Here is a 27,154-nt window from a genome sequence, read left to right as displayed (position 1 = left end):
TATTTGTTTTATTTAATAATGTACAAAATTTAGAAGGTTAATGCATCACATCACTTATATTATCTTATCTATCTTGGTAGCTGGATGTTCTTTTTTTTTAATTCTAGACAACAGACCAAATGAAGGCTTCTTTAAAAAATTGGATTCATCAATGAAAAAGAACACCACATTTGTAAAGAAATTGGTATGTGCTCTAGTTTTAAATTTTGTTTATAGAAGTTTGTGAAAGAGTGCATTTAGTGTAATGTGAAAAGTTTGTGAAAATTGCTTCATCAAAATTCAAAATGGACCAGGCAATCTGATTCCAAAATTCAGGTGGATTCCTGTGTTCCTGTTTCTTTTCACTTGAATGTTTCTTTAATTTCTAACTCATAGAGAACCATGACAGAACAGCAGCGGGATTCTTTAATTAATGAATTCAATGGTTTGAATCTCAGCAAGTTCATCCAAGAAGCCGTAACTAATCTAGTTGATGCTAAAATGAAGGTTTGCAAACAATAATCATTAGGGATTTTAAAAAGTCAAGCAATGAAGAAGACTTAAAAAATGTCTGCGATTGTTCTAAGTGATGTTTAGCACCAACTTTGGGTTCTCTTTAATTAATTATCAAAAGGAATTTCTTTTTGTTTTAACTCAACTGTCTGCAAAAACCATACAAATATATGTTTTGAATTAAAATTTAAAGTGTTAAAAAGATCCTTAATCAGGCTTTTCAATTTTTCTATCAGTGGATGGAAATTCCTCTGGTTTAGATGTTTCTTTAGGAATCTGATTTTCTTGCTCACTAATAATCAATTATAATTGCCTGTATTTACCTATATTCATTAATCTTTAGGTTTCTGATGTCAGTGCTGTTGCTGCAATGTGTTCATTGTTTCATCAACGCTATGCAGAATTTACTCCATTATTTAAAAAGAATTTCAGCAAGAATTTTGATGGAATCGACTGTAAAGATGAAGATAAAGTAGGGTGTTTTTCCCTGAGTGTTTTTTTTTTAAGATTACACGACCCAATGATAATTTATTATGATCTGTTTTAGGATTGCCAAAATATAGAAATTTGCTATGCCTTTTAATCAATCAAGTCCCTCCACCATGCAGAATGAAAATAACTGATCATCAAAAGTCTTTAATTTCTTTCTCCTGAAGTTTTCTCAAAGTGAATATTGATGTTTATCCTGCATTTTTTTTGTCTTTTCCAGTCAGGCAATGTATCAAAGTTGCGAACATCATTAAGATTACTTGGAGAGTTGGTTTTGGATGGTGTATATGGCTTAGATAATGGGATCTCACTTTTAAAGAACTTTCTTCAGACCATTGTTTCATCTGATAAGGTACTTTTACATTTTAGTTTTTCCTTAATCATTAAAACCACTTCCACACCACAACATCAAATTTCATTTCAAACTTTCAAACTTCATGAAATTAGAGTTCTCAAAATGATGTATTATTCTAAACAAGTCACTAGAATTAAAAGTTATATTGGAGCTTGCTATCAAAATGTATCAAATTTGCAAGTGTTTTAGTAGTGCTGTCATTTTATTTTAGACATCATTTGCATATGCTGCAGTGATTTTAACCATTGTTCGCCACTGTGGTGAAGACATTGCAGGAATTCTACCAAGAAAACACAGGTCTGTACTAATAGTGTGACTGATTTAGGCTGAACTTGAAAATGTTGGTAAGTCAAACCAATGACCCTACCTGGAAACCTGCCAATCAAAATAACTTATTTCCATTTTAAAGAAGGAATCTTTTTTATCTTCAAAAATTAAGAATTAAAATCAAAATCTTTATTTTGTTTGTCTCCCTGTCTTTCCCTTGCCTTGTCTGTCTTGTTGTCTTTCCATTCTTGCTTTTCTTCCATTTGTACAAGCTAAAGCAAAAGGATAAATATGACTCTCAAAAAGTTGTTTCAAACAAAAACTGTTAAACCCTTCCATGGATAAAATTTCGTAAATTTTTTATACTTTCTGTATAATTTAGTATAAGTTTTCTCTTTTTAGACATTGGAAAGAAGAGCTTAGAATTGAACTCCCATTGTTAAATGTAAGATTTCATCTTCAAGCAATACAAGTGCCAGATCTTTGGAACCTGTTGTTATTCAGAATGACTGAATTGGTTGCTTTACACACCACAAGTCTAAAAAACAAAAGCAAAATTCAAGCTAATATTTTGTTTGCCGATAGTTCATGGAATTTCGAAAATTTGGTAATGAGTGAGGTTATTCCTGAATCTCTTTGGAGAATCAAACAAAAAGTCATATGATTTAAAAATATGGAGTTTCAATTTTTTGATACAGCCCAGGGAGTTTATGTACATGTATTTTTCATTTTCTAAATTTCATTTTCATTTTATAAGGTCATCAATCCAGACCAACAATCCATTTTCCTGTGTCTTTTCAAAGAATACTATGAAGCCTTATCTAAACATATTGTTGTTTCACACAAAACGCTTCAAAATAGAGAAAGACAAAACAAACAGACTATAGGGGTAAGACGATTATAGTATTCAATTTTAAGCTTAAAATGTATTCAAAATAATCTAGAAGTGGCCATCATATTCTGTTTATGGGGGCTTCCAAGAAGCTGGTATTGTGCGGTATTCCGGTATTTGACAGATAAATGACTGATATTGAGAAGTTTTTGGCCAGTATTTTATGAAAAATTACTAGAATTACGGTATTTTGTACATCTGAAAACCCTCCACCTGTTTAGGATAAGGCAAGATGGTGAGCAAAAATTTTGACCTTTTTTCTGAAAAATATTTGTATAGAATTTTCCTTTGGCATTTGGTTATTGTATAAAGAGAGTCCAAATAGCTTGAGGAGACCTTAAGGTGGATGTGTTAATGAATAATGGTTTCTGTTTTAGAGGTTACACCACACTTGGGACCAAACTTTTTTGCATCATTAATGATATTTTCACACTATTTTTGTTTAGTTAAAAGGTGAGTTGCCAGCTGATCGAAAAGAAGCATTTGAGAAAGCACAAAAGACTCATGAAAAACTTCTGACATCACTGAATTCACTTTCTGTAAGTTATCAAGCATATCATTTTTAAATAAGTACCATAAGTACTCTCAAATTATTAATAATTAGTCAGTTTGCAACTAGTCAATGTAGATCCGAGGCTGCCTTTCCCTTACCTGGCTATCTGATGAAAGGACAGGAGGGCATCTTGATTCTTCTCTTTAATTAATGAGCATCAAGCAGAGATGCGCCATGTGCTACCTTATTGGAACTAATTTTCGCTGGAATTAATTTTAGCGTTTTTTGCGGTTTTTCGAGAGTTAATAACCGCAAAAATTAATTCCCACGAAATACAATTTTTTCAAATTTTATCGAAAAATTAAAAAAATCCCTAGGAGAATGAAAGAAAGTTGTCCAAAAAAGGGCAAAAGTGCGAAAATTAAAACCGACAAAAATTCCAGAATGAAAAAACCGCAAAAATTAAAACCTGCGAAATGCAATTTTTCAGATATTTTTTTTCGTCCGCGAAAATTAGTTCCAATAAGGTTCTTTTAAGGTCCTTTTTTGACCAAGCTGGCATTCAAAACCACAACCTTACCCACCATAGCCGTATCTTCTACCTTCATGCTACAGTGGCTGAGCAAATTATCAATTTTTCATTACAAAATGACTGAATTTCTTGATCCAGTGTTTCTTTTACACTTTTGTTCTTATACTGTTTCGAAAAAAAAATTCTTTATTTCAGGAATTATTGGATGAGGAAATGCCAGACCTGCCTGAAGATGGTATAATTTTCTATTTTTGAATGCTTTCTGGTCACCTCTCATTATCTTTGTTTCAAATTTAGCGGACAATTGTTTGAAAAAATATTAACTGATAAAATGTAATCATATTTAAAAAGTGAAACATTATGAACCTAGAGTTACCTGGAGTTACCCTAATTATTTTTTTTTGGAAATTTTGTTCTAAAGAAATAAAGAAGTTCTATGTATTACATTTTAGAACAAAACGAAAGTGAAGACATGGGAACAGTCAACGTTTTCACACCTTTGAAAGGTGTAGAGGTAATAGATCTTAACTTTGAGATTCAAATTATTTTAATGTGGTTCTAACTTCGAAGGAGATTAATTCCTAGTACCTTTTATCCTCCTTGCTTTGTTTGAAATACAATGTTTCATGGCTGAAAATTGTTCTTATTCATTTTGATCTTTGGTCGCTATTTACATCAATCTGATAAGAAAGGAGTGCGCATTTTATTAAGACTACAATAACTAAAGCTGGGTTTCCACTATAAAAAGTTTGTTGCAAATACCTGTTCACAAAAAATGTCTGGACTGTCTGGATATATTCTTCTTTATGCGACAGAAGCAAAAATAATGGCGATGTCAGAGTTAAAACGTTTTCATTTTTTACTCGTTAATCATTTTCGCAAAAAAAAGACGATTTTTGGGAGGAATAAATTCGCAATATTGACATTCAGCTTTATTGTTGGTCATAGTCATAGCAAATTTTTATCTAACGTTTTTGTTTTGATAGTATGATTCAAAGACTGTTTGTTTATTTTGATAGTATGATTCAGAGACTGGTCTATGGGAAGATGAGGACACCAGAACATTCTACGAAAAACTTGAAGATCTGAAAGAAAAAGTCCCTCAGGTAACATTTCTTGATGAGAATGCTTGTCTTTATTTTCATTTCAAATCAAGGGTATATCATACTATACGGTACGACAAAGTTGTTTTTTGCAACTATTCAAAATTGTGAGATTGGCCACCTTCCTTGACAACAATGAGTAGAAGTCAAAACTAAATCAATGAAGTTCTGAGGTGCAGACTCTGGGAGACTTACTTTACAATCTTTCTTGTCAAACTTTTGTATGGTTCAAATTTTGGTTCGAATCTCTGCTTCTTCTAATGTTCCGTTTAAGTCATGGATAGAGTAAACATGGCTTGGCAGCAGGTTTTAGGTGCCCCCTAAGAATTCAGATGACCCCTAAGATTTAGGTAACCCCTGGTTACCAAATATTTTAGGTGACCCTTAAGCCAATGACACGTCAAATTATTTCGAAAATCCTTTTCATTCAGACAATCAAACAAATACAACAGTTAATTTAGCTTATTGCTAAATAGAATGAATGCCCTAAGAAATAGGAGATAAGCTACCTTAAAGGAAGAAATTTTGGCGGGAATTTAATTTGGTGGATGAGGGACCTTTTTGTCCAAAAAACGTCATTAAAAAAGAAAATACTTGTTGTAAAGCCTGAAATAGCACACATTTGGGGGAATAAATAGAGCAATTTAAATTTGGCGGGAATTTAATTTGGCGGATTTTGACCAAATCCCTTGCCAGACAGATTTTTTATCTAAGTAAATGCAACAGGATTAAAAAAAATTTACAGATGATATATTAGATACCAAATTTTCAGTTTTAGACAGAAGAAGATATTCCATAGTGAAGTTTATGATGAAAGAAAAACAAGTTCAGAAAAAAATCACCAACCATAGAATCTAGCCCCTAGGTCCATCTAACAAAAATTTAGGTGACCCCTAACATGGTTAGTCCCCCCTAGTCACAGGCTAAAATCAGGTACCAATTGCTGCTCGACCTTTAGGCCCCCCTCAGGCCAGGGGGGGGGGTTCCAGCCATGGATTACCCGGCTTTAAACCCCGTGAAAACACACCAAAGACTGTCTAAAAGTCCTAGATTACTGGGCGATCTGCGTAGAATATCGCCTCTGTCTATCACACTAATTGGTTCCCATTAATCTTGCTTCTTTGCAGATATTGTTCAAGGAGTCAACAACTTCCACATCGAGCGCCCTTCAAAAGAAACGAAGTGAAAAGAAGAAACATGTCGACCGAAAGCTCCGCCATGATAGTAAGTAGGGAACGAGGAATCTAGCTTAAAAGTCAAACCATGTTATGGGATCGTTGTTTTGTGCTTCTTGGCATTTTTAACTCTACACAATTTCTGTATGATTGGTGTCTGAGCACCATGAAAATCAGAGTTTGAAACAGATATTGTGTCAACTCTTTATTACATAAATTCTGTAGAAATTGTGCTCCACAGCAGGATCTAGCAATTTGTGTTTTATATTAACATTCGAACTTGAACCTGGTTTCTTGAATTAGAACTACCTTAGGGAAAACAATAAACCTTAAATTCATCAAATTACAGCTTTTTATGCTTGAGGGGGAGGGGGACGGAGAAGTTTTTGGAGCCAGGATGGGAATGGAAAATTTTCATTATAGGCAAGGGGGAGACCCTGAAGGACACTATGATTGCACTGAATTCGTTGCCTTCACTTTTTTAAGAATGGGGTAGAGCATTTAACGACTAAAACTGATTTTTGAAATTTTAAAATGTTTATGAACAATGTTTGCCATATTGATAAAAAATAAAAAACAACAACATTTAAAATCGGCAAAAGCTTTTCGGTCTTTCTTTAAGAAATAATCTGGAAGCCGCATTAATTGCCCTTAAGAGACCACGTCCTTAATGACCAACTCGACTCTGCTCGTTTAATTCTTTTTAGAAATGGTGTAACATAGATTTTAATAGAAAAGAGACATTCACATATCCCGTGAGAATGCCTCGTTTCATTTTTAATAGCTTTCTTTTATTACTTTTTAATGTTTTTAGACGAATAAATTTGTAACTTTTTTGATTTTCAATTTTGCTATTCTATAGCACTGATGATGGAAAGACCGAAAAGCTTTTGCTAATTTTAAATGTTGTTGTTTTTTATTTTTTTAAATGTTGTTTTGCACAAAGTACCTCATAGGTTGTGAAGATAATTTGCATTTTTGGCAATATTTAGATTTCTAAACAATTCGTTCATTTTCAGTCAATATGGCGGACGATGATGTGATGGATTTTTACGATGATGTTGATGATAATTTTGAGCAAGAAGTACTCGGCGATGGTAAGGAAGCTTCAAAATGAATTCTCATGCCAAAAATTGTTCTATAGTGTCAGAAGGATTTTCATACAGCGAATTTGCTAGAGTGATAGTATTTTCTGTATCAAAATTCAACATAATTTTAAGAATTTGGGCCAATTAATGGCAATTCTTTGTGTTAGTTTCAAGTTCTGACTGAAACGAAATACTTTTCTTTGACTATTTTCAAGGAATCATTGTGTTCTTCTAGGTACGATAGATCTCTATATTAATTTGCAAGTAATTATGGTCTCACTCTCCTTCCATTCTTTCCCAATGCCTCCAAATAAAAGATTTAAGCCATTTTCATTTAAAGATTTCCCTTCTCTGTACGCGATAGAAGGTCAGTCTTAAATTGACATCTGTTCCCTCTCTGATTGATATATGTCCCCTCTCTTCCTAGACAACGAGGAAGAAGACCCTACAGTCGGAGGAATGGCCGCACTTGCTGAAACATATTTCCAAAAACTTCCAACTTGTGTCAATAGAGATTTTATCGATCAGGTTGGACCATGTATTATTCTATAACAACTTTTACAAATACTCAAACTAATGATAAATGAACCAATCAACTCAATTTTAGTATGAGAGAGATAACATTCCTTTTTTTCGTTATTAGGCATCTGAAGAATTTCTTCTCAAATTGAACACCAAAGGGAACCGCAAAAAACTGGTCCGAAATTTATTCACTGTCAACCGGACACGGTGAGAAAATTAATAGCATATACAACAAATCAAATTATATCAAGCAAGCAATATATTTTGTTTTCAAAAGATGGAACATGTCATACCTTCCACTGACGCTGAATCTTGTTCGTACGTGACGGTTCCGTTTCGCTCCGAAACGAAATGAAGCCATTCTATTGGTTACATTCAAGTTTGACATCAATTCTAATCAATGGAATAGCTTCATTTCGTTTCGGAGCGAAACGGAACCGTTACCGTCACGTGCGAACATAGCCCAACACTAAAACACGTTTTCGATTTTGCATTAATAAATACGCATTGCTTATGACCAACCGAAAGCTCTTTTTCTTATCTTTTCCCACTTCATCTACAACCCATTGTGGTTCAATAAATAACTCCACCTTCTTTTTACAGATTGGACTTGTTGCCATTCTATTCGCGCTTGGTAGCCACTCTGACTCCATGCTTGCCTGAAATCGCTCCAGATCTTGTTTATCTACTCAAGGGAAGCTTTCTCTCGCATGTAAGATAAATCCACATATATTATATTCCTTATGATCACTTGATCAAGCTGACTGCTCACAGATTTCCTTTTGACTAGGGACCCTTTGTTGTTTTCTATTTTATACTAGATTTTTAAATATCCAAATTTCAAAACATTCAAATGTCACTGTTGACGACGAAAATTGAAAACAAAATGGCGGATTATTCAACTCTTAAACTGGACACCCTTCTTTTTGAACTTTCAATTAACCTTCGTCTTCTCATTCGTCCGTTCGTCTGTTACCAGCTTTTCTTGGGATTGGCCCATTAGTCTTTTCTGTTTTTTTTGCATAATGATGCAACGACAGTACCCAGAAAGGGACCCACGCAAAACAAATTGACCCACGAAAGAAAATTTGACCCGTGCAAAAAAATTGCTTCCATAATGGCGGGACTTACGTAAACTATTTTAAACCGAACTGAAAGATCTGTATATCTTTGGCAAATATAGCATTCACATCATTAAGTCCTTCAAATTTTTCGGGCCGGTGAAAACTGGTGAGTTTGGTACTCAACTCATTTTTTCATCCATTCAGCTACGCAAGAAAGACCAAATTCATACAGAAGCAAAGATCAAAACAGTTCGGTTTATCGGTAAGAAATTTCAATCATTGAATTTATTTGTTTCTAATTTTTGTTGACTGCTCTTCTGTAACAAGCTGCACTCATTCCAGTCAATCAATTATTTAATTTTCCAATTTTTTTGTGAACTTAAGGCCGGTCTCCACTTTCGCGCGAAATGAGCGAAAACTTTTTAACGTTTTTGTAAGGTCTTTGGTCGTTTGAAAAATGAAGCAATCCCATTGGTCAAAATTGACGTAACGGATGAAAAAAGTTGAACTTCCTTGTTCGCGCGAAACTTTTTTATGACGTAACCTTTTCTTTAGGCAAAAAAGGTTGAGAAAAAACTGTCGCCCGTTTCACGCGAAAGTGGAGACCGGCCTTTACTCAGCTATAAATAATTATATACATTGGAAAATTGATAGGCTGGTCTCCACTTTCGCGCGAAATGGGCGACAGTTTTTTTCTTAACCTTTTTTACCTGAAGAAAAGATTACGTCATGAAAAAGTTTTGCGCGATCAAAAAAAAGTTGAAGGAAGTTCTACTTTTTTAGACCGTTACGTCAATTTCGACCAATGGAATTGCTTCATTTTTCACTGATGATGGTGCTCTCTTCAGCCTCTGATACTTCTATTGTGTGGAAACATTGACATTTTGTTAATAGCTATATGTTTTTTGTTTACATCCAGGTGAATTGACCAAGTTTAAAGTTTGCCCGAAAGCCGAAACTTTGCATTGTTTAAAGGTATGTTTACTTTGCTCGGAATAATGATTTCAATTGGGTCGGAAAAATGTCAGATTAGGATTGCTTTTACTTGAAATTTATGATTTTTGTGTCGGGTCGTACGGTCCGACCATTTTCACAAGCTCTGATTTAGATTAGAGGATTGCTTTTGCTTTAAATATATGATGTTTGTGTCGGGTCGCCGACTGTTTTTTTCAGCCCTGGTCTATTTTGATTATCTTTACTTTTTTTTTTTATTACACCCTGACACTACTATTTCAAAATCATACAGTTTACTGTAAAATGGTTTCAACAACCCCCCGTTTCGCATATACGTGTGAGGCAAAAGCACGCGAACCCAATAAACATATAGAGTTGGTAGGTTGGTGTGTTTCAACAACCCCGTGTCATAATCCGTCCAATTTCATCTGGAAACTGGTTTTTACGAGCACATTCCCATTGTTTTGATGGAAAAAGAAAAGGTTTCCACTAAAAATTGTTAAACGATGATCCAGATGAACTTGGGGAAAAGGAGCTTGTGTGAAAACAATTGCGCGCGAATCCAATAAAAAAGAAGAGCCTCTTTCAAGGCTGTATCTCCTTTGAGTTTAACAGAAAAAAGGTGACTACTGAAACTCGTTGGAAAGAAGCATTTAAGTGGTTCTCATTTTTATTTCATTTTTTACATTAAACTATGAAAATGATCACCCTCGTTAAAATAAATCTGAAAATAAATTGAAATAATAAATATGCAAAATCAAGTTTAGCAACTAAAATCAAGAAGATCCAAAATTGTTTGTCAAGGTTTTACTGTTTCCTGATAGACCTTTAAAAATATATATCTTCTTTAAGATTTGGAAAGTTTGACAGTCATAACCTTTATTCTATAATATCCGAAAATATAATCAAGACAATAGATACACGTGAATTTAGTTTTCAAAGATATTTCTCGAATGTTGGAAAAACGGGTTCTCCACAGATAATGTTAAAACTTTGCCTTGAAAGAACTTTCGCTGAAAAAAAATCAAACCCCGTCAATACATAAATAAGTCATACTTTGATACTTATTAATTATCAAGTTTTTAATTATTAACATACATTGATTTTGCTGTATTGAATGTCTTTTTATCCAGTAATTCAAAATTTGTCACTTTTGATTTTCGTAAATCCAGTTCAAACTTAATCATTCTTCTGGTCGGTGGGTTTGATGTACACGATATCTTTCAAGTTTCTCAACACTTTCTCTACCACTCTCATGAAACCTAAGAAATTGGCCAAAATGGAATAAACCATCATCTTCGTATGCTTGACATGGTCGTCAATGGAGCCATCTTTGAAAGTCGGCCATACTGATTTATTAGCTGTCACGATCTGGCCTAATTCGGCCGATGTCTGGCCCTTGGGGTCCCAGTCGTATTTTCCGATAACCAACTTTCGGAGGTGGTCATCAAGATCACTTTGAATGTGAGTCAAACCCACTTTTTCATTGTTGAATCGTCTCGAATCCCCGTATTCCGGCCGTCCGTACAATAAGCGCAACACGTTTTCCATGATTCTCTCAAGCCCAACCAAAGCAATAGTTTGCGTACAACTCGGGTGTATCCGGATATGGTATTGTCCGGATTTCGGTAAAGAGAACATTTGGAATTCTAGATCTGGCGGTAAAGAGAATCCCTTCCCCTCAACAAAGTTTTCAGTCAAATACAAGTCAAGTGCATTGACTAAATCTTGTACCAGTTTGACTGAAGCATTGTGGATACCATTAGCGATGTTCCACTGAGTGGCCGTATCTGTGTCGTTAGCAGCAACCATATCTCGCTCATCCATATTTGGTTTCTGGTCTCGTTTTCCCAAAATGTCAGCTGCAGCAATATGTGATTCTTCTTTACCCATGTGATGCTGTTTGTTGGATATTGTGTTACTTCTCTACAGATGTTTATTATCTTTTAACAAGTGTCATGAAGTGTCTTTTCACGCCCGCCCTTTTATACAAGACCCTGTCCAGAGAGGGTTTTAAGGGGAATTCTTCTAAGAACTATTTGATTGTTTAGTTAACACACAGTGCTTTGTGGGGTGCCACATTATCAGATTTCAAAAATTTGTTATTATTTCAATCGGGCAAAATAACTTCCTTTGTTAAAAAGAGATTTACGTAAAATTCAATCATCTGACTAACATTTGTGTTTGAAAAGTAATTCTCATATGTTCGCCTGGTTCGACCGTCTTTAAAATATGGAGGTGTGTTTACCTGGGTCAGAGCATGATCATGTGCTCGATTGGAATTAACCTAAATTATCGTCATATATGTAGTTTGAAATAAAGAATTTTGGATTAGCGTTTAAAACGTTTTTAATACGAGTTAATCATTAGAGATCAACTCGCCCAACAAGAACATAAATCGATAATTTTAAGTCTTAATTTACAATACGATCGTACGGTTATAAGATGACGCAAGAATCTTTCAGCATCAAACTTTCAGTAACGGGTTATAGTCTTTTTGGCTGTCGTAGTGTCAATAAAACTAGCTAGCACAACATATCTGTTTCACGTCCATCTAACGTTATTAAGACGTTTTAGATTGGCAATAAGTATCATCAGACTTATTCATTCATAGTCATGAGATCTGAGATTAGTCTTGATTTTTCCCTCCAAACGAAATTCGGATAAATTTTATATTCTTTAATGTTAGTTTATTTATTTTGATTACTCGATGATTAAAATTAACTCGCAGCTTCCGATTAAATCTTCAAGCAGTCACGAGGAGGAATATTTGTCAATTAATTTGAAGTTTGATTTTCCAACAAACGTCTATTTTTCTTTTCTTTTCTAGGCCGAAGTTTGGGCTATTTGGCATAAAACAGGGTGTCTACGGGACCTTGAAAACCTTGAAAACCTTGAAAACCTTGAAAATGAACCACCCAACCTTGAAAACCTTGAAAACTATCAATTTTCTGGGAAAAACCTTGAAAACCTTGAAAAATTGTTAAAAACCTTGAAAAGCACCATCCAGTCATTCGAAAAGTAAGAATAAGTAAAAAACCGCCTGCGGCGCTAAACCTTTATAACATTTAGAGAATTCCATATTTTCCTGTTTCTGTTGCGATTCTGTCGCAATGAATGCAACATATTCTTTTATCATTAGCTGAGTTTTTGTCACTAATTTTCCGTTTGCATGAGCCCTAAGAAATCGACTCTTCCCCAATTTTCAAATGGCTTCAGGGCGTCTTGGAATAATGGTCGTTCATCAGTAAAATTTCGAGGATTCCTTAAAACAACTCTTTTGGCAATTGATTTTTGTAAAAAACAAAATCAAAAACAAGGCGTTTTTTAGCCATTTGAAAGAGTCAAAATCAAAATTTTCTCTCATCGGCGCAAACCATGGTTGCGCCTCCTCGGTCACTGTAAACAATTGGTTTTGCTTCTAATTCTTTATTTCAACAGTTGGAAGACTAGGGAGCTGGATTTTTTTTTCTGGTATTCTTCTTGAGAGGGAGATAGGAATTTAACTGTGGAAGTAATTCCCCGGGCACCAAAAGCGAATAAATTTTATTTGCTGTCCTCTATTTTTCTTTCACCTACCACTCTGAAAAGAAAACAAAAATTCCTGTAAAGAGCCATATCAACTGAGTATCAAAAAACCTTGAAAAGTGCCAAAGTTTTTGCCAAAAAACCTTGAAAAACCACTTAAAAATGACCAAAAAAACCTTGAAAACCTTGAAAACCCCGGAAAAAAATCCGTAGACACCCTGTAAAATACCCTAAAACCTGCTTATAAATTTCTTTTCATGGCAAATGAGATTCGCTTAGTTTTCGATACAGCACGGCTCTGATGTGTCGCGAGCACAGAGTGCAATGTCTGGTAAGCGCTGTGATTTCCCTATCTAGGGGTAGGAAGCTATCCTGTGATGGAGCCCGGTCCGATGATATCGGAGGTTCAGCTTCTCTCTCTTCTCTTCTCTTCATTATTGATCTATAATACAGATAGTTGCAAGAACACTGAAGTTAAAGTTAGCTCATTCAACGGATCTATTGATTGATACTCTTGAAGTATTTTTAATTTAGAGTAGTCTCAATTGACAAAAACTTTAGATATAAAATCTAAAAAAGTATTCTAGGGCTAGATGTCGTGCTTTAAGCTCTTCCAAGCAAAAATAGTGAATATCGCAAAAAATATTGATGCTATGTTTTCGAAAACCCGCGAAGCTTCTTATTGGTCAAGTGCTGAAATTCTATTGTAGTGTCACGTGACCTAGGTAGAATTTCCTACCTAACCTCGGTACACTATTTAGCCAAAGCACGACATCTAGCCCTTCGGGTTTTATAAATCTATGAATCATCTTAGGACCAAGTGGTCAAGGCGTCAGCGGTACTAAACAGGGGTTCGCGGTTCCTTCCAATGTTCCGTTCAGTTCATAGATAGTCGAGCCGGCTGGCCGTGGACTCTATTAAAACAATCGAAAGACTGTCAAGAGTCTTAGATTGCCGGGCTATCCATGTGAAATAAAGACTATATCTATAGGTCACCAGATTCTTAGCCTAACTGAAAGACCGAGAAAAAAGTAGCTTCTGCATAGAATATTGTTCTCTTTTTCAATATCCTTTTTGCTTGTTTTGCCTGCTGAACATTGCAATGTCATTCAAGAAAATCCCTCTCTATTTCGAATAAAAGTACCAGTTAGACAAGGATTTTCCCTTGATTTACAAGAGACATTCTAAAGTTCCCTTGTATCCAATGGTTGATCAACTCAACGTTTGTTTGGACACGTTATTACTAGTTTTTAGAATGATCAGCATATTTTACATTCTTTGGTGGCCAAGTTTGTGTGTTTATAGAATGTATAGTTTGTGTGTTGGCAAGAATACCTAATGTCGTGTTTTTTCTTGTGTATATTTGTTATTTGCTGATTAAGATGTGCATTCCTTTGAAACCCAGCCCCTCCCTTTAATGACGAGGTCAGCGTGTTTCAAACACACGGTTTGCAACCGCCCACCGAAAATCAATTTCATCTCAGGTTTGAGAAACACCGAGTAACACATGAGCGAATATTAGTAACCCACTTTAAAAAGTTTTAATAAGTTTATAATTTACTGCCTGTTCTAATTCGAATCTTGTAACCACATCTTCACGCTAAATAATTACTTGCGGTTTGAGGGAAATCCCCACCAGATAAAATTAAAGTCCGAATATGCATTATTGAATAAATTGTAATGAATTAAAACATTCCTACTGACTAAATGTAGCACTTGTGTTATTTGTTGATGTATTTTCTGTTCTCTACAATTAATATTTTAATAAATTACGTTAGAAAGCTGAATTATCATACAATAGACTTTCATGCACTTTTATCGCTATTTTTGGTCTTTAAGTTCACCATGTTTTTTAATACTCCACACATAATCAAAGCGTAGTTTAAATCACAGACCCGAGAAAAGATAGTTGAGCCTTGATGTAGAGGATGATATGTAGCCTACGAAATATTTATACGCACTGTTATCGAGACAAAATGTGTTACAAACTACCGTAAGTTGGTCTAATATTGACATCCCTCGTCTAATTCCGATACCCTTCTTTAGAGAAAAAAATAATATGAAAGCTTGAATCACTGATTGAAAAAGGATTATTCCTCCTTCAAATTCAAGAAAAATATGAGATTTAACTTGTATTATCTACATTGTAAATCACCGCCCTCGGGTGTTTGAAAACACGTGATTATAGCTACTTTAGGCGTACAAACTTTCGCGAATTTCGCGAATTCTGACCCTTTTCGTGAATTTCGAGATTTTTTTGTCCTCACGAAAGTTTCTGCTCGCGAAAGTTTGTACGCCTAAAGCACGTAATTTTCAAAATTCAGTGGATAAGTGAAATATAGTGAAAATCCGTAGGGTCTCTTAAAAATCCCTGGGATGTCTCTGGAGTTTCGGCGAAATGCAAAAGGTAGCTCGATTTTTTTACCAAAAAGACACGGGGCTTCTGAAATTTCGTATATCATCCAGGAGGTTTGCTTCCCTTCAAAAATGATCTCTGCAAAAACAAAGTTCAGTCATTTAAAGAGAATTGCAAAAAAATTTCAAATACAAAGGAATCTACCAAGAAGAATTTCGATCACTCGTTCTTGGAAAGATGAACCAGAATTCTGAAGAATGACAAACGTTATTTAGGGAGAAAAGGAAAGTTTAAGACATTGTCCTATTGTGCCAAACGCTGTTCCCGCTAGCCTGAGTATGTTTCATGGTGAAAAACAAGAATCTGATGGCCTCTTTAAGTGCTCATTATGAGCAAGTGTTATTTTTAGTTCGTTTTTTGGAACGTAATATTGTTGCGGTATGTTTTTTTTTCAGCTCGGTCAAGCTTCAGCCATTCTTCGAAACATTCATTTTTATAAAGTCTTAGCTTATTTTGAACACGTTTTGAATTTATTGAAATGCTTAATGCTTGAGTTTCTCAACTACAAGAGGCGTTTCATATTCGAGATTAATTTAAACACCGGAATTATTGAAAGTTCGATCAAACTGTACATAAAATTCGTGTAAACGAGCCCTAAGGCTTCTGTCAAGGGTTCTTGGTCATCGTGTGTCGTAGTAACCTTTGAAAAGTGAACTTAAAAATCTAATTTCTACTTTCATTTTTTCTTTAAATGTGAAATCGCCAGATTCCGAGAGAGAATTTAAGTATTAGAAAAATTCTTTTACGGTGTATTTTTACTGTTCTGATATTTTCGTTCATCGTCTTTTTCCCCAATCTTCACGATCTGTCGTCCTCAAGGTTATTCCCCTTGCTTTGAAATGATTATTCTGAATTTCCCTCCACTCGTACATTTGGTACATTTGCGTTTGAACTTGTTGGGACAAAGCATCGAAATCCAGTTTAAAATGTAGATCTTCGAACGGAGAACTTCACTAACAATTAGATTTCGACAAATATTGGTGTTATGGCAATATAAATACAGACATTCCCTGGATACGCACTATTTGTTTTACCAGTAACTTATCTATACGCTTTTTTTTATAAGAATACACTTTATAAGAATGTCCATGATGAAAATGGCCAACAATTTAAGAATATGCTAAGAATATCACCATCATGGAAGTTTGCTACTCAAGAGATTTTTCAATTATAAATTGTCAATTACCCCCAAGTAAGGTTCACTCCTTTCACAAAAATGCTTTATACGTATTTGCTAAATGTTAAGTTAAATCTAGTCTGAATTAGGATCCTAACCTAAGAATACTGTAAGAATCTTTTAGGATGATTTTCCCAAAAAAAGTTAAGAATATCCATGATGAAATTGATTTACACCATTCTTATATCTTTCTTTAAAAAAGCGTAGGCTTAGTGGTGTGGTGGTCATCGCTCTTGACTCCCGTCTGGGAGGTCCTAGTTCGATTCCCACTGTAGTACTACGGTTCACTTGGCAAGTGAACACACCTTCGCCCGGGTAACCCATACCATGTGAGGGGAATTGAGTACCACTACTCTGATACAGAGTGTGGGTGATATGCCAGACATTGTGGTGTGTGGTGTCACTCATCCCGTTCTACGCCTGCGACGAGCTATGTGCTCTCCCGTGTAGTTCGAGTGTCATCACTATACATCATGGTATTTGTGTCTCGCGTGCACAGAACCAGCGGTGTCTGGACAGCGCTAAGCGTTCCGACTTGAAAAAGGAGGAATTCCTACTTCGCATGGAGTAGGACCCATTCCCCAATGGGGAGGGCTCATATCATCATATCATCATCTTTAAAAAAGCGTGTATTGAGTCCGATGCTTGGTTTGGATGATGGAAGGTATTTGAAACTTTGGTCGGGAATCTGGTGAAATTTGGTACTACTGAAAATAATTTTTAGTTATCTCTTCAAATTCGGACATTTTTTACAACTTTAATATGACCTAGAAGTGTTCAGAAAAAATGCGATATCTTGGTATCTATCAATATCGGGTGCCAATATCTAGCTCTGATTATATTGTGACAGACATGTTGGCATTTCATGTTTCGTGAGATGCGTGAGTTTGATGGAAATATCTTCCTTGAACAAATTTCCGAGTATTAGAAACCAGTTCTGATTTGATAATTTTTTTTTGATTACGCATGCTTTTTTTTAGCGAGATTGTTAGATGACTAGAAGTTTACGTATGCTTTTCTGATTTTCTTCTAATTTTTCGCAACTATATTTATGTTATGTAAAAAGAATCGTTTGTCATCAAATGTCATCAAACTCAATTATCAATTGTCATCAAATGTCATCAAACTCAATTATCAATCCAATGATCGTATCGAATCCAAAATTTCCTCTTCTCTTTAGCACTAATTTGATTTTCCTCATCCACTCGTGTTTGCTTGTACCAGTACTTTCTAACTTGATCATTCGTTAACGAACTCTACGGGCTTTGTCTGTTCTGTTGTGGAAAGGTCAATACGGAAAGTGTCTTATGAGCTCAAAGAAGTGAAGTGAAAATTAAAGGTCCATATTTGTGAGCTTTATTAGTTGGCAGCAGGTTTTCTGACATTGATTTCCGAAAATGTGGATCCAGCTTGTCTTAAGATTAAAAGCGATGTCATTTAAAACTCCCAGTTACTTCATTGCATCATCAACAAAAATTGAATTGCAGCTGATTGCTGGCTGGGTTTGTTTTTAATTGATCTTTAATGAAGATTAAAAACTCCTTTAACTTGGCCAAATTCTACTCGTTACAAATCAAAAGAGAAACAATTTAATTTGCTTTCATTACCCGATATTAAGTTATTATCTTTTTTGAAAAACTAATTTACAAAATAAAGCTAGAAATATTGTCTATATTATACACCTAGATATTTACAATACAATAATAATATTTTAAAAGTCTAATTCGAAAATTAAGACAATGACACTAATATTTGTTATGTAAAACTCTAGCTGCATTTCCCAAACTGGTCATCAAATGTTCCAAATGTTTTATCAAAGTCAAATTAATCAATTTTTGTCTTTTTTCTGCTTTCGTCAATCCAGCTTGCTTAAAAATGGGCCAATCTTTATTCGGCAGTAAATTAACTTCTCGCTCTAGATCCGCCATCGTTTGCGTCTTTGGTTTCCAATGGTAACTCGACTCGTCAACTAGCCTTGGAATAACACCTTCTAACGGCTCCAAAGTGTTGATGAGTCTTGCTCTGATATCTTCAATCGTTGGATCGGAAATTTGGAAGAAAATATTTTGCAGAACGTCGTATATGATTCGTTTCATAGCGAGCAAATAATGCGGGTCAGTTTCCGGGTCAACATTTGTGGGTTCGTCAAAAACTTCAAATTTGAGCGGACTTTTATAAGTCTTTCGTAAGAGAATTTTCGAAGAAATAGACATGAAGTTTTTCTTGCTGTACCCTTTTCGTTCGATTTGTAGTTGTGCGGCGAATGTGTTGCAGTTGTGTGCCACATTTCCTAACTGTTCTTTGGTCGACTTTCCATCCACTTCATCGAAACCCCCGTCTTCTTGTTGATTGGTCCGTACCTTGTTGGAGTTCTCATCAATTCGTTCCGTACTTTGCTCGGATTCTTGACGACTCCTCTTTGAGTGTTCTTCGTTTGAGATTTGGTTTTCAAAAACCATGACGTTCTTTTTGGTAAAAAAGCTCGACATCTTGAGTTGTTTGTTTATTTTTTGATATCCAAGTGCTTCTGTTATGTTTTCTTTTTGAAAGTAGCTTTTATAGATAGACTACTTTTACTTTTACTTTTACTTTTACAATGTTTTTGTCTTTATTCCTTGACTGTTGGTTTGATTCTGATTGTCAATCGTCTGTGTGTCCTCCCCTTTTATACGGAAATATCATGCGACACTTTGTTTCGGAACGTTCAATCTTTGAACGGTACACTACGAAGAGGGAATTCTAAGAAAACACATGAAAGATCCATGACTCAACTCTCTCTCTTTATTAGAAAGATAGCATCGTTACCGTAATTTTTGACCAACTTTTACCACCATCCTCTCATATTACATCTACTTTGACACGTTGTCAAACATTGTTTTTTTGTTGTGTCCTTGTTTTATAGATTAATTGACTGTGGGGACATTCCCTGAACATTCTCTTTATAGTCTTTACATTTATCTATCACATTATAATTATTCATAAACCCACTGAACACACACGTTGGTCGATGCCTGGATAGAGCTTACATTTCCCAAGGTTTTTGCAATTAATGAAACCCCTAAAGCGCTATTAAGGCTTCATTCCATGAGGTGAAGGCCGATTTTGGACGTTTTTAGGTCAACGAGCTTACTGGACATATCAAATACAAGCTCAAAGTTGAAAGGGCTAAGATGAATTATCTTAGCCGGGAGGACGGTATTTTTCTTTACTTTAATGCATCTATACTCGTTTTATACCCTTCTGATTTTCTATAATGTACACCATCTACCTTACGGGTTTATGTACGCGTCTACTTTAGTGTAGTAGTTTTCAACGGAGACTTCATCATTCGATTTACAAGGGAAAACCACTTTCTTCAGGCGTAGGATTTTGAATCGAATTTGTTTAATGGAGAAAGAGAAATATTGTGTTTGGTTTGACTTGTATCCTTCGGTCTGTCCAATTTTTTTTCCACCGCTGGCCAACAGAGACTGTATAGTGTAAATGTAACTTATCAACCCTTTTTTCGCCGAATCTTACTTAGCACTGGCCGCTTTTACGCCAAAGCTCGACCTTTTTTCATTTTTAGCCCGTCCTTGATTTGATACCAATCCCTTACGCCAATAACGCAAAGGGCCGGTGTAAAAAGGGACCGGTGTAAAAAGGGGCCGGCGTAAAAAGGGCCGATAAGGTAGATGGCGGATTCTCCTCTACATTGTTTATCACTCAGAGTGACAGAAACTACACGCGTGTCAGAAAACACGTTTATATATAAAGCACATTTTACACTAACTGTGAGGGGGAATAACGGTTTTGAGAAACTCATGACCCCCGCTTTCAACAACTTTACAGACCACAAAATAAAAATAGATAAGAATTCCCTGTATTCCCCTAAAATTTCACATGACTTCGTAATCACATGTCTTACAAACACATTGAAAGAGCATGACACATAAAAATTTGTCCTTCTTAGAAACCATATCAATTATTTACTTCAAGTTTTGTAGTAATCTATGTAAATGATTCCATAATCTGTGTGACGTCACTTTCTCATTCATCAGATCATTTTGAATGATCTCTCGTCTGGATACCTGAAACTTCAATTACTTTAATTGCGTCATTAGTCAGTAGATATTATTCGACAAGGAAGTAAGCTTTTCGTGCAATCTTTCCCTCTCATTCCTTTACCTAAAATCTATGATTTATTTACAATTGGTGCTTGATTTAGCCAATCGCCGCGTACAAAGATCAATGCGATGCGCAAACCTGGGCAGATTCGCTTACGGCCGAAGCCATCATCGAGACTACGTCTTCTGTAGTCTTGTCGTATCTGATAGCTGCTGTCAGAACCCGATTCAAATTTTAACTCCTTATCCTCTTTGTAGATGTAAGTTATACGTGCTTTGGTCTCTAAGTTTTTGGACCTACTTCTCGGAGGTTTTTTAATTTAACCTTTCGTTCGTCTGTTACGAGCTTTTCTCGGGATTGACCCATTATTTGATTGATTTTTTTGCACACTGATGCCAAATTATAATCCTTAAAATGTAAGGACGTCAAGATTTTTTAAAAGAAAAACATTTTCATCTTCATTCAGCTAACCTGATAACAGATGTTCATAATTTTCTTACGTGCACGGTAAACCTCAAAAGGCGCTTGAAAATTATACATCTGAGGAAAATAGTCCTCCCGCGGAAAATTCTACAACAAGAATCTTGTTGTGCGCTGGAAAAATAAAAACCGATACGGCGCCCTATTCATAACCACAATCGCGCAACTTTGTTGTCATTCCCAGTCCTTTTAGACGAACGCGGTCCTTACGATTTCGAGATTGCATATTCGTCAGATTGTTTGTTTTCACACATCCCTTTAGAGCTTCAGCGTGGTGTGCAGAAAACATGCACAATCTGATCTCAGGTTACATTCAGCATGTTTCCGACTATCTATCTATCTCAGGTAGGTCCATTCAGCATGTTACTTGTTGATTTATGATTTCAAATCTTGAAAAATCGAATGTAAAAACTCAACGACAAATGAATATACCCTTCATTTGGTTATCTGCATGATCAACAGTATGACTCGCCGTTCTACATAGAAATAATATTTTAAATAATAGGATTTCTCCTTTTGATCTGAAATTCGCATACACGTTTTTTAAAATACTATATAAGAACATAAGGCTTCGATGGCCAAAATGTCAAGAACAAGTTAAGAACATTTTAAGACTTTTTGGATTCTAAAATACCGAATTTCTTAGGAAAACAGAAAAAAATGCTCACAAAATGGTGAAAATAAGAACATGTTAAGAACATTTTTAGGCTTAAAGCTCAAAAAGTTAAGAACATCCGAAGGCTTCAAAAACTTTGGATGTTCTTATAAAAAAACGTTTACTGTACCGTATTTATTAACTATTTTAAAGGTGATCTCCCTCGTTTCTACGGTATTTTTTTATGGGAAACAGCTCGAAACATTGGGTGTTTACTAGCAGCCTAGCAGCTTATCTTATTCTTTTGATGAAAAAAATGTCTTTTTACATTTTCTTGTCATTTGGCATTGCAGCCAAAACGTTTTATAATTACTCTAATAGTTTTAAGTAGTTTCATTTATGAATCAGTACTCAGTAGTGTATTCTCAGAATTTCCCTTTGACGAACGAACAAAGGAGGGAATGAATGAATGGAAAGGGGAATAATTGTGGCTAACAGGGAAAAAAGGTTTAAAGTTTCTCATAAGAGCATAGATATATCTATGATAAGAGGTATTATAAGAGAGGTTCGTTCATTGACGAATGCTCTTTGAGAAGTAAAGACATAATCTGAAAGGTTGAGTTTTAAAATATTATTCAGATAAATAAACACTGATTCTCCTTCAAAAGGAAAACAAACAGAGAAATCAAAAAGGCACCAAAAACAATTATTGTGATTGTCGAAGAAGTAAGGAGGGTCGAAAGGAAATTGAAACTGAAAGTAACCATCAAAGAAATTTGAACAAACTATCGATCAACAACACGGCTAACAAATCAAGAACAATACAAAGAATCCGATCAAACTCGAAGAATCGATTAGTAACAGAATACAGAATCCGAGCAAAGTATGGAACGAATCGATGTCAACTCCAACACAGTACAAACCAAACATCAATACGATGAAGAATGTTTAGACGAATGCGATGGAAAATCGACCAAACAACAGTTAGGAGAAGTCATGCGTGTTTGTGCTATGTTCGCTCAACAACTCCAACACAAGTGCAAAGAATACAGTGAGGAACACTTTGTCTCTTTTGACAGTGTGGATCATACTGGCTCTATGGCGCCACCATCGGAGACGTACGAAAGCCAATGGCAGTTCAAGTTCTTATTCCGTTTACCTGCAAATCTGAGTTCGTTCGACGCACTGACGGATCCCATTTATTTGTTAGCGGCCAAGCGAATAATTTATGACGTTGGGCGGCATTTTTACAATATGGCGGAAAGCACAGGCGATACGATGATTAGGGAAATCATGACTGCGCTTAGTAATGTCTTACAGCCGTTGGAAGGTGTCGTTCCGCGGCTAGTCAACGAGACTAGTTTACAATGGCAACCTAGGGAGCAAAAGATGGCGGATTTGGAGCGAGAGGCTGATTCAGTACCCGCTAAAGATTGGCCCATTTGTAAAGAAGCTGGGTTAACAAGAGATGAGAAGCGACAGAAGTTGATTAATTTGACTTTGATAAAACATTTGGAACATTTGATGACAGGTTTGGAACACTCGGCAAGAGTCTTATATAACAAACATTAGAGACAACGCTTTTCTATAGCACACTGACCGAATAGTCCAGCTTTTGAAAAAGACACTGCAAGTTTTCTAAAAAAACATTAATTTCATCTTTTCTCTGTATATAGTCTAAAAGTATAAAACCCTTTAAAATGTTCACAAAAAAATATAGCATGTGATAGAATGTAATATCGATGTACAGTAAGAACGTTAAAATAAATAAACTCCTAGCCTATACTAGACCTCACCCGCGTTTTTTTTACGCAATTAACGTCTATTCCACTTTGCGACTTTTTCGAATGTTTTGAGCCCAGGTTTTCGGGCTCTAAACATTCGATTTTTTGACGTCACTTTTAACTTTCGAAGCTCTTGCAGTAGCAAAATAATCGAATTTGCGTCAAAACACTTGAAAGGCTTCTATTTTTCGAAAATCGTCAAAGTGGAACTCACTAAGAAACGAGATGAAAAATCCTGGTTTTTAGTGAGGTGCTCGCTAATAAACTCCTAGTTAAACACTCTTTTCCATGTTGTTGTTATGTTTGCTTGGTGAACGAAAAGTTTGATTATGTAATCTGCTTTTATTAGACAAAATTACATACCCGTTGTATTCGCTTAAGAAATTCAGCCTAGTTTACTTTTTTTGCAAGCTACCATATTTCATGGGAAAATCAAACCCTAACTTGTCCTGTTTTTCTACGAATGCAACAAAGATAAGCCAGTTTCGCTCTGTTTGATTCCTCTCTACTACTCGAATCTTTCTGTAATTCGAGCTATTATATTGTCCCTCTCAACGGGAAAGTGGTTTAAATTACTCTCTGTTATTCGAACCTTTCTCTAATTCTAAGAAAACTTTTGGTACCTTGAAGATCGAATTCCGGGGGGAGGGAGTTGGTACTTAGGCAAAATGGGTGCCGGATATGTTGTGTGAATCATAAGAGTTTTTCACACCCTCGAAAGTCCCTCAATGGGTACAAAAACCATTTAAAAAGCAATCGAGTCTCTGTAAGGGTTCCAGAAATTACAAAAACCAAAAATCAACTACTTCAAAGGATCATAAATTCTTGAAATTTGGATTAAAATTTGAAAGTTTTTGCTGAAAATTTTGGGAAAAGATCTCTCTAAGGGTGGCAAAAATTTCAAAAAAAAAGTTTTCAAAATACGTAAACAGTCTCCATAAATGCGCAAGCTAAAGCTAAAGCTTAAAGCTTCTATGCCAATGGTTGAAAGAAAATTAAAGAAAATCCATTTGACTAACCAAAGGTTATAGTAAGAGTTTATATATTTTGAAAACAGAAAGATTGAAAGCTATGGTCGGTTTATTGATTCGCGTGCGAGAGAGATCCCTCCACTTTTTGTCATAAAAATCATTTTAAAAACGCTTGTTTATTTTTCCTCGAAATTGAATTCTACTTAACTGAAGTACTTTCTTTGCTCTTCTTGTCGCCTCGTTGTAATTAATTATGTTCAAGTACACCAATACTCTCATAATAGATCACGCTCGCCTCTAAACCGATGCGGGGAATTTGATGCCATTACTCAACGTTGAAAACCGTGTTATATTTCACAATGTAACGAAAGCGAAAGGAACTTTAGCTGATCACTGCCGCTCAGAAGCTTAAATATCTGTCCTAAATCGGAGCCAAAAAAGCTTGAAGGTGATTTTGACGATATTGTCAAAAATTGGAAGCACTTAATTCGATAAATCAGTAGCGCTATTATAAAGTTTTCCTAATTGAAGGTGAAAGCCTAGGCTACGCTCCGAGCGTAAAGCGTAAACGCATGGAGATGTATAATATGTAGACTAGTGAAAATGATACCGCGACCAAAGAAATACTCTTACATAGCTTGTAAAGTAATAAGGAATTGAATCGAGTTTCAGGCTGAAGGTGAGAGGCGAATCTTTATAAACTTTCCTGGGCAAGTAAAAGTGATACAATTTGTATGAAAATACGAGGGTCTTGCGACTTATGTAGTAAATTAATGGCTTCAAATCCTACACAGAAGATTCGATTCTTGCCTTTTACTATACCTTATTGGCTCTTACATAGGTCGCGAAATAATAAGGGTCACAGGTTCTTCATTTTAGTGTTTTATTTTCGATCTATCTACTTACTTACAAGATATACTTACAAAAGAGTGCAAAACCTATCTAGCTATAATTATACAGGTCGTCATGTTATATTTTCCAAAAGATTATTTACAATGTTTGGATATTGGTATTATTCAAAAATGTTGCCTACAAGGTAATTATGAAACTACTTTTCGTCGAATTCGCCAAATGATGGTGCCCGTAGTTGTTTAGATAAGAAGTTCAACTCGATCATCAAACTTAAAAGTTGTTTAATAAGAGTAAGTACAATCCATTTCGATTGAAGTTCTTTTTCGTTTTCTCCTTCCCTTAATACGGGCCATAATGAACGTTCAAGGTTTCCTGTAACGTACTCGAGATTTTTCAGGTTTTGATGAACAGGTTTCCAGGTCACAGTATGCGGGTTGTTGAAAACTTCATATAGTCTTGTCATTGGTTGGCTTGGTCCGATTAATTTTCGGATACCGGTTAAAAGTCCAACGACTACGTCATCAACAGCGTGTACTTCTGTCAGAATCAGTTCCGCTGTTTCGAGTACTCGTTTTACCATTTCCAACCTCTGCGGATCGACCCGCTTGATTTCTGTATTTTTCGGCAAGTTGAAGAATTCAAAATGTAGCGGGCTTTGATACACCTTTCCTTTACACAATAGTCCACATAATTTATTCTTTTTAGACTTTCTTTTAAAGCTCTTTCGACTGTATTCGTTAACTTGTTTTGAGAGAGTTTCTATGGACGTTTGCGTGAGTTCTTCGATTTGTTGTAATACTTTGTTCCGTCCTTTCCCGTCAACACAATCATAGTTGTTTTCTTCGTTGATAAATTGAATTCTGTTCACACTCACGAAAAGACCCATGGTTAAAAAGATATCTTCTAAATCCTGATACGTCCGTTTATGGATGCTCTGCTCCACACCGTCCACTCAATGTCGATCAGATTCGACTGATTAGATTGTTCCTTTACCCGATGAAAGTGTTTGCAAGATTCTGCTCTCTTATATGATTCAATTACACGAACACTGATGCAATCGAAAGCGAACAATTACCAGATAATCTCTTCTTTACAGCAAAACCACAAAAATTATCCAGTACAAATCCTTATGAGGCTGTCCCTTGAGTCTAACAGGAACTTTAATTATGATAATCAAACTCCCCTCTGTTTGTTGCAACGCAAAAGCTTTTTACGTAGTTATGAAGACTTTTCGACGCATTAGATAATTATATAATGCGAATCTTGTCTCTTCTTTTTAGAATGATATTATAGAGTTTATAATTCGAATGCGTAACCTCCCCTTTTAAATGTCTTGCTCCGTGCAATTCTGTCAACATGTGATCGACAATTGACATTTCTTTGGACTTTCAATCATCTATGTATTTTAGTGTACTTTCACAGAGATAAACAAACAGTGTTGAATTATTTTGATGAAATTCAAAACATATTTTTTATAAGAAATTCTGATTTCAACATTAGAAATGAAAAAGAATTGAGTTTTGGAGGGGCTCTTTAAAAATGAACATCTTTGATTTTAAACCTTGAAAAAACCAAACTGAATTTAGTGTTAATATTCTTCAAGCAAAGAAGAAAGCACGCGATTGTGCCACCTCTAATATTTGTTCTTTATAAGATTTCACAAGACAGTCCACGAGTTTGTTGAACCTGACTACTGCCCGAAAAGCCAAGTGTTCTTACAGAAAATTGTTATTTATTTGTGATCATTTTTGTCATTTATGTTTTATGATGAAATCCTTCTTTCTGTAATGTAATGTAAACACAAATACGGGCCCACAT

General features: G+C 35.3%; 1 protein-coding gene across 3 annotated transcripts in view; it reads left to right on the top strand.

Annotated features, from left to right (window-relative positions):
• Positions 1–27,154, top strand: part of LOC136813119 (regulator of nonsense transcripts 2-like) — a 78,991-nt gene that overhangs the window by 27,432 nt on the left and 24,405 nt on the right. For all 3 annotated transcript variants that reach the window (XM_067069646.1, XM_067069645.1, XM_067069647.1), the window contains 18 exons: positions 108–184; positions 376–486; positions 836–964; positions 1,202–1,333; positions 1,548–1,633; positions 2,006–2,048; positions 2,361–2,492; positions 2,942–3,034; positions 3,716–3,755; positions 3,973–4,034; positions 4,540–4,626; positions 5,751–5,847; positions 6,818–6,895; positions 7,314–7,414; positions 7,530–7,615; positions 8,012–8,120; positions 8,677–8,734; positions 9,392–9,447. In XM_067069646.1, coding sequence (XP_066925747.1) covers positions 108–184; positions 376–486; positions 836–964; positions 1,202–1,333; positions 1,548–1,633; positions 2,006–2,048; positions 2,361–2,492; positions 2,942–3,034; positions 3,716–3,755; positions 3,973–4,034; positions 4,540–4,626; positions 5,751–5,847; positions 6,818–6,895; positions 7,314–7,414; positions 7,530–7,615; positions 8,012–8,120; positions 8,677–8,734; positions 9,392–9,447 — 1,577 coding nt within the window. The remainder of the gene's footprint in view (positions 1–107; positions 185–375; positions 487–835; positions 965–1,201; positions 1,334–1,547; positions 1,634–2,005; positions 2,049–2,360; positions 2,493–2,941; positions 3,035–3,715; positions 3,756–3,972; positions 4,035–4,539; positions 4,627–5,750; positions 5,848–6,817; positions 6,896–7,313; positions 7,415–7,529; positions 7,616–8,011; positions 8,121–8,676; positions 8,735–9,391; positions 9,448–27,154) is intronic.

This window comes from Clytia hemisphaerica, unplaced genomic scaffold (genome assembly GCF_902728285.1).
Source record: "Clytia hemisphaerica strain Z4C2 unplaced genomic scaffold, Clytia hemisphaerica genome assembly, whole genome shotgun sequence".
In the NCBI taxonomy this organism is placed as follows: Eukaryota; Metazoa; Cnidaria; class Hydrozoa; order Leptothecata; family Clytiidae; genus Clytia; species Clytia hemisphaerica.
The sequence above is the reverse complement of the archived record's forward strand: the minus strand, read 5'-3'. Positions and strand labels throughout refer to the sequence as shown.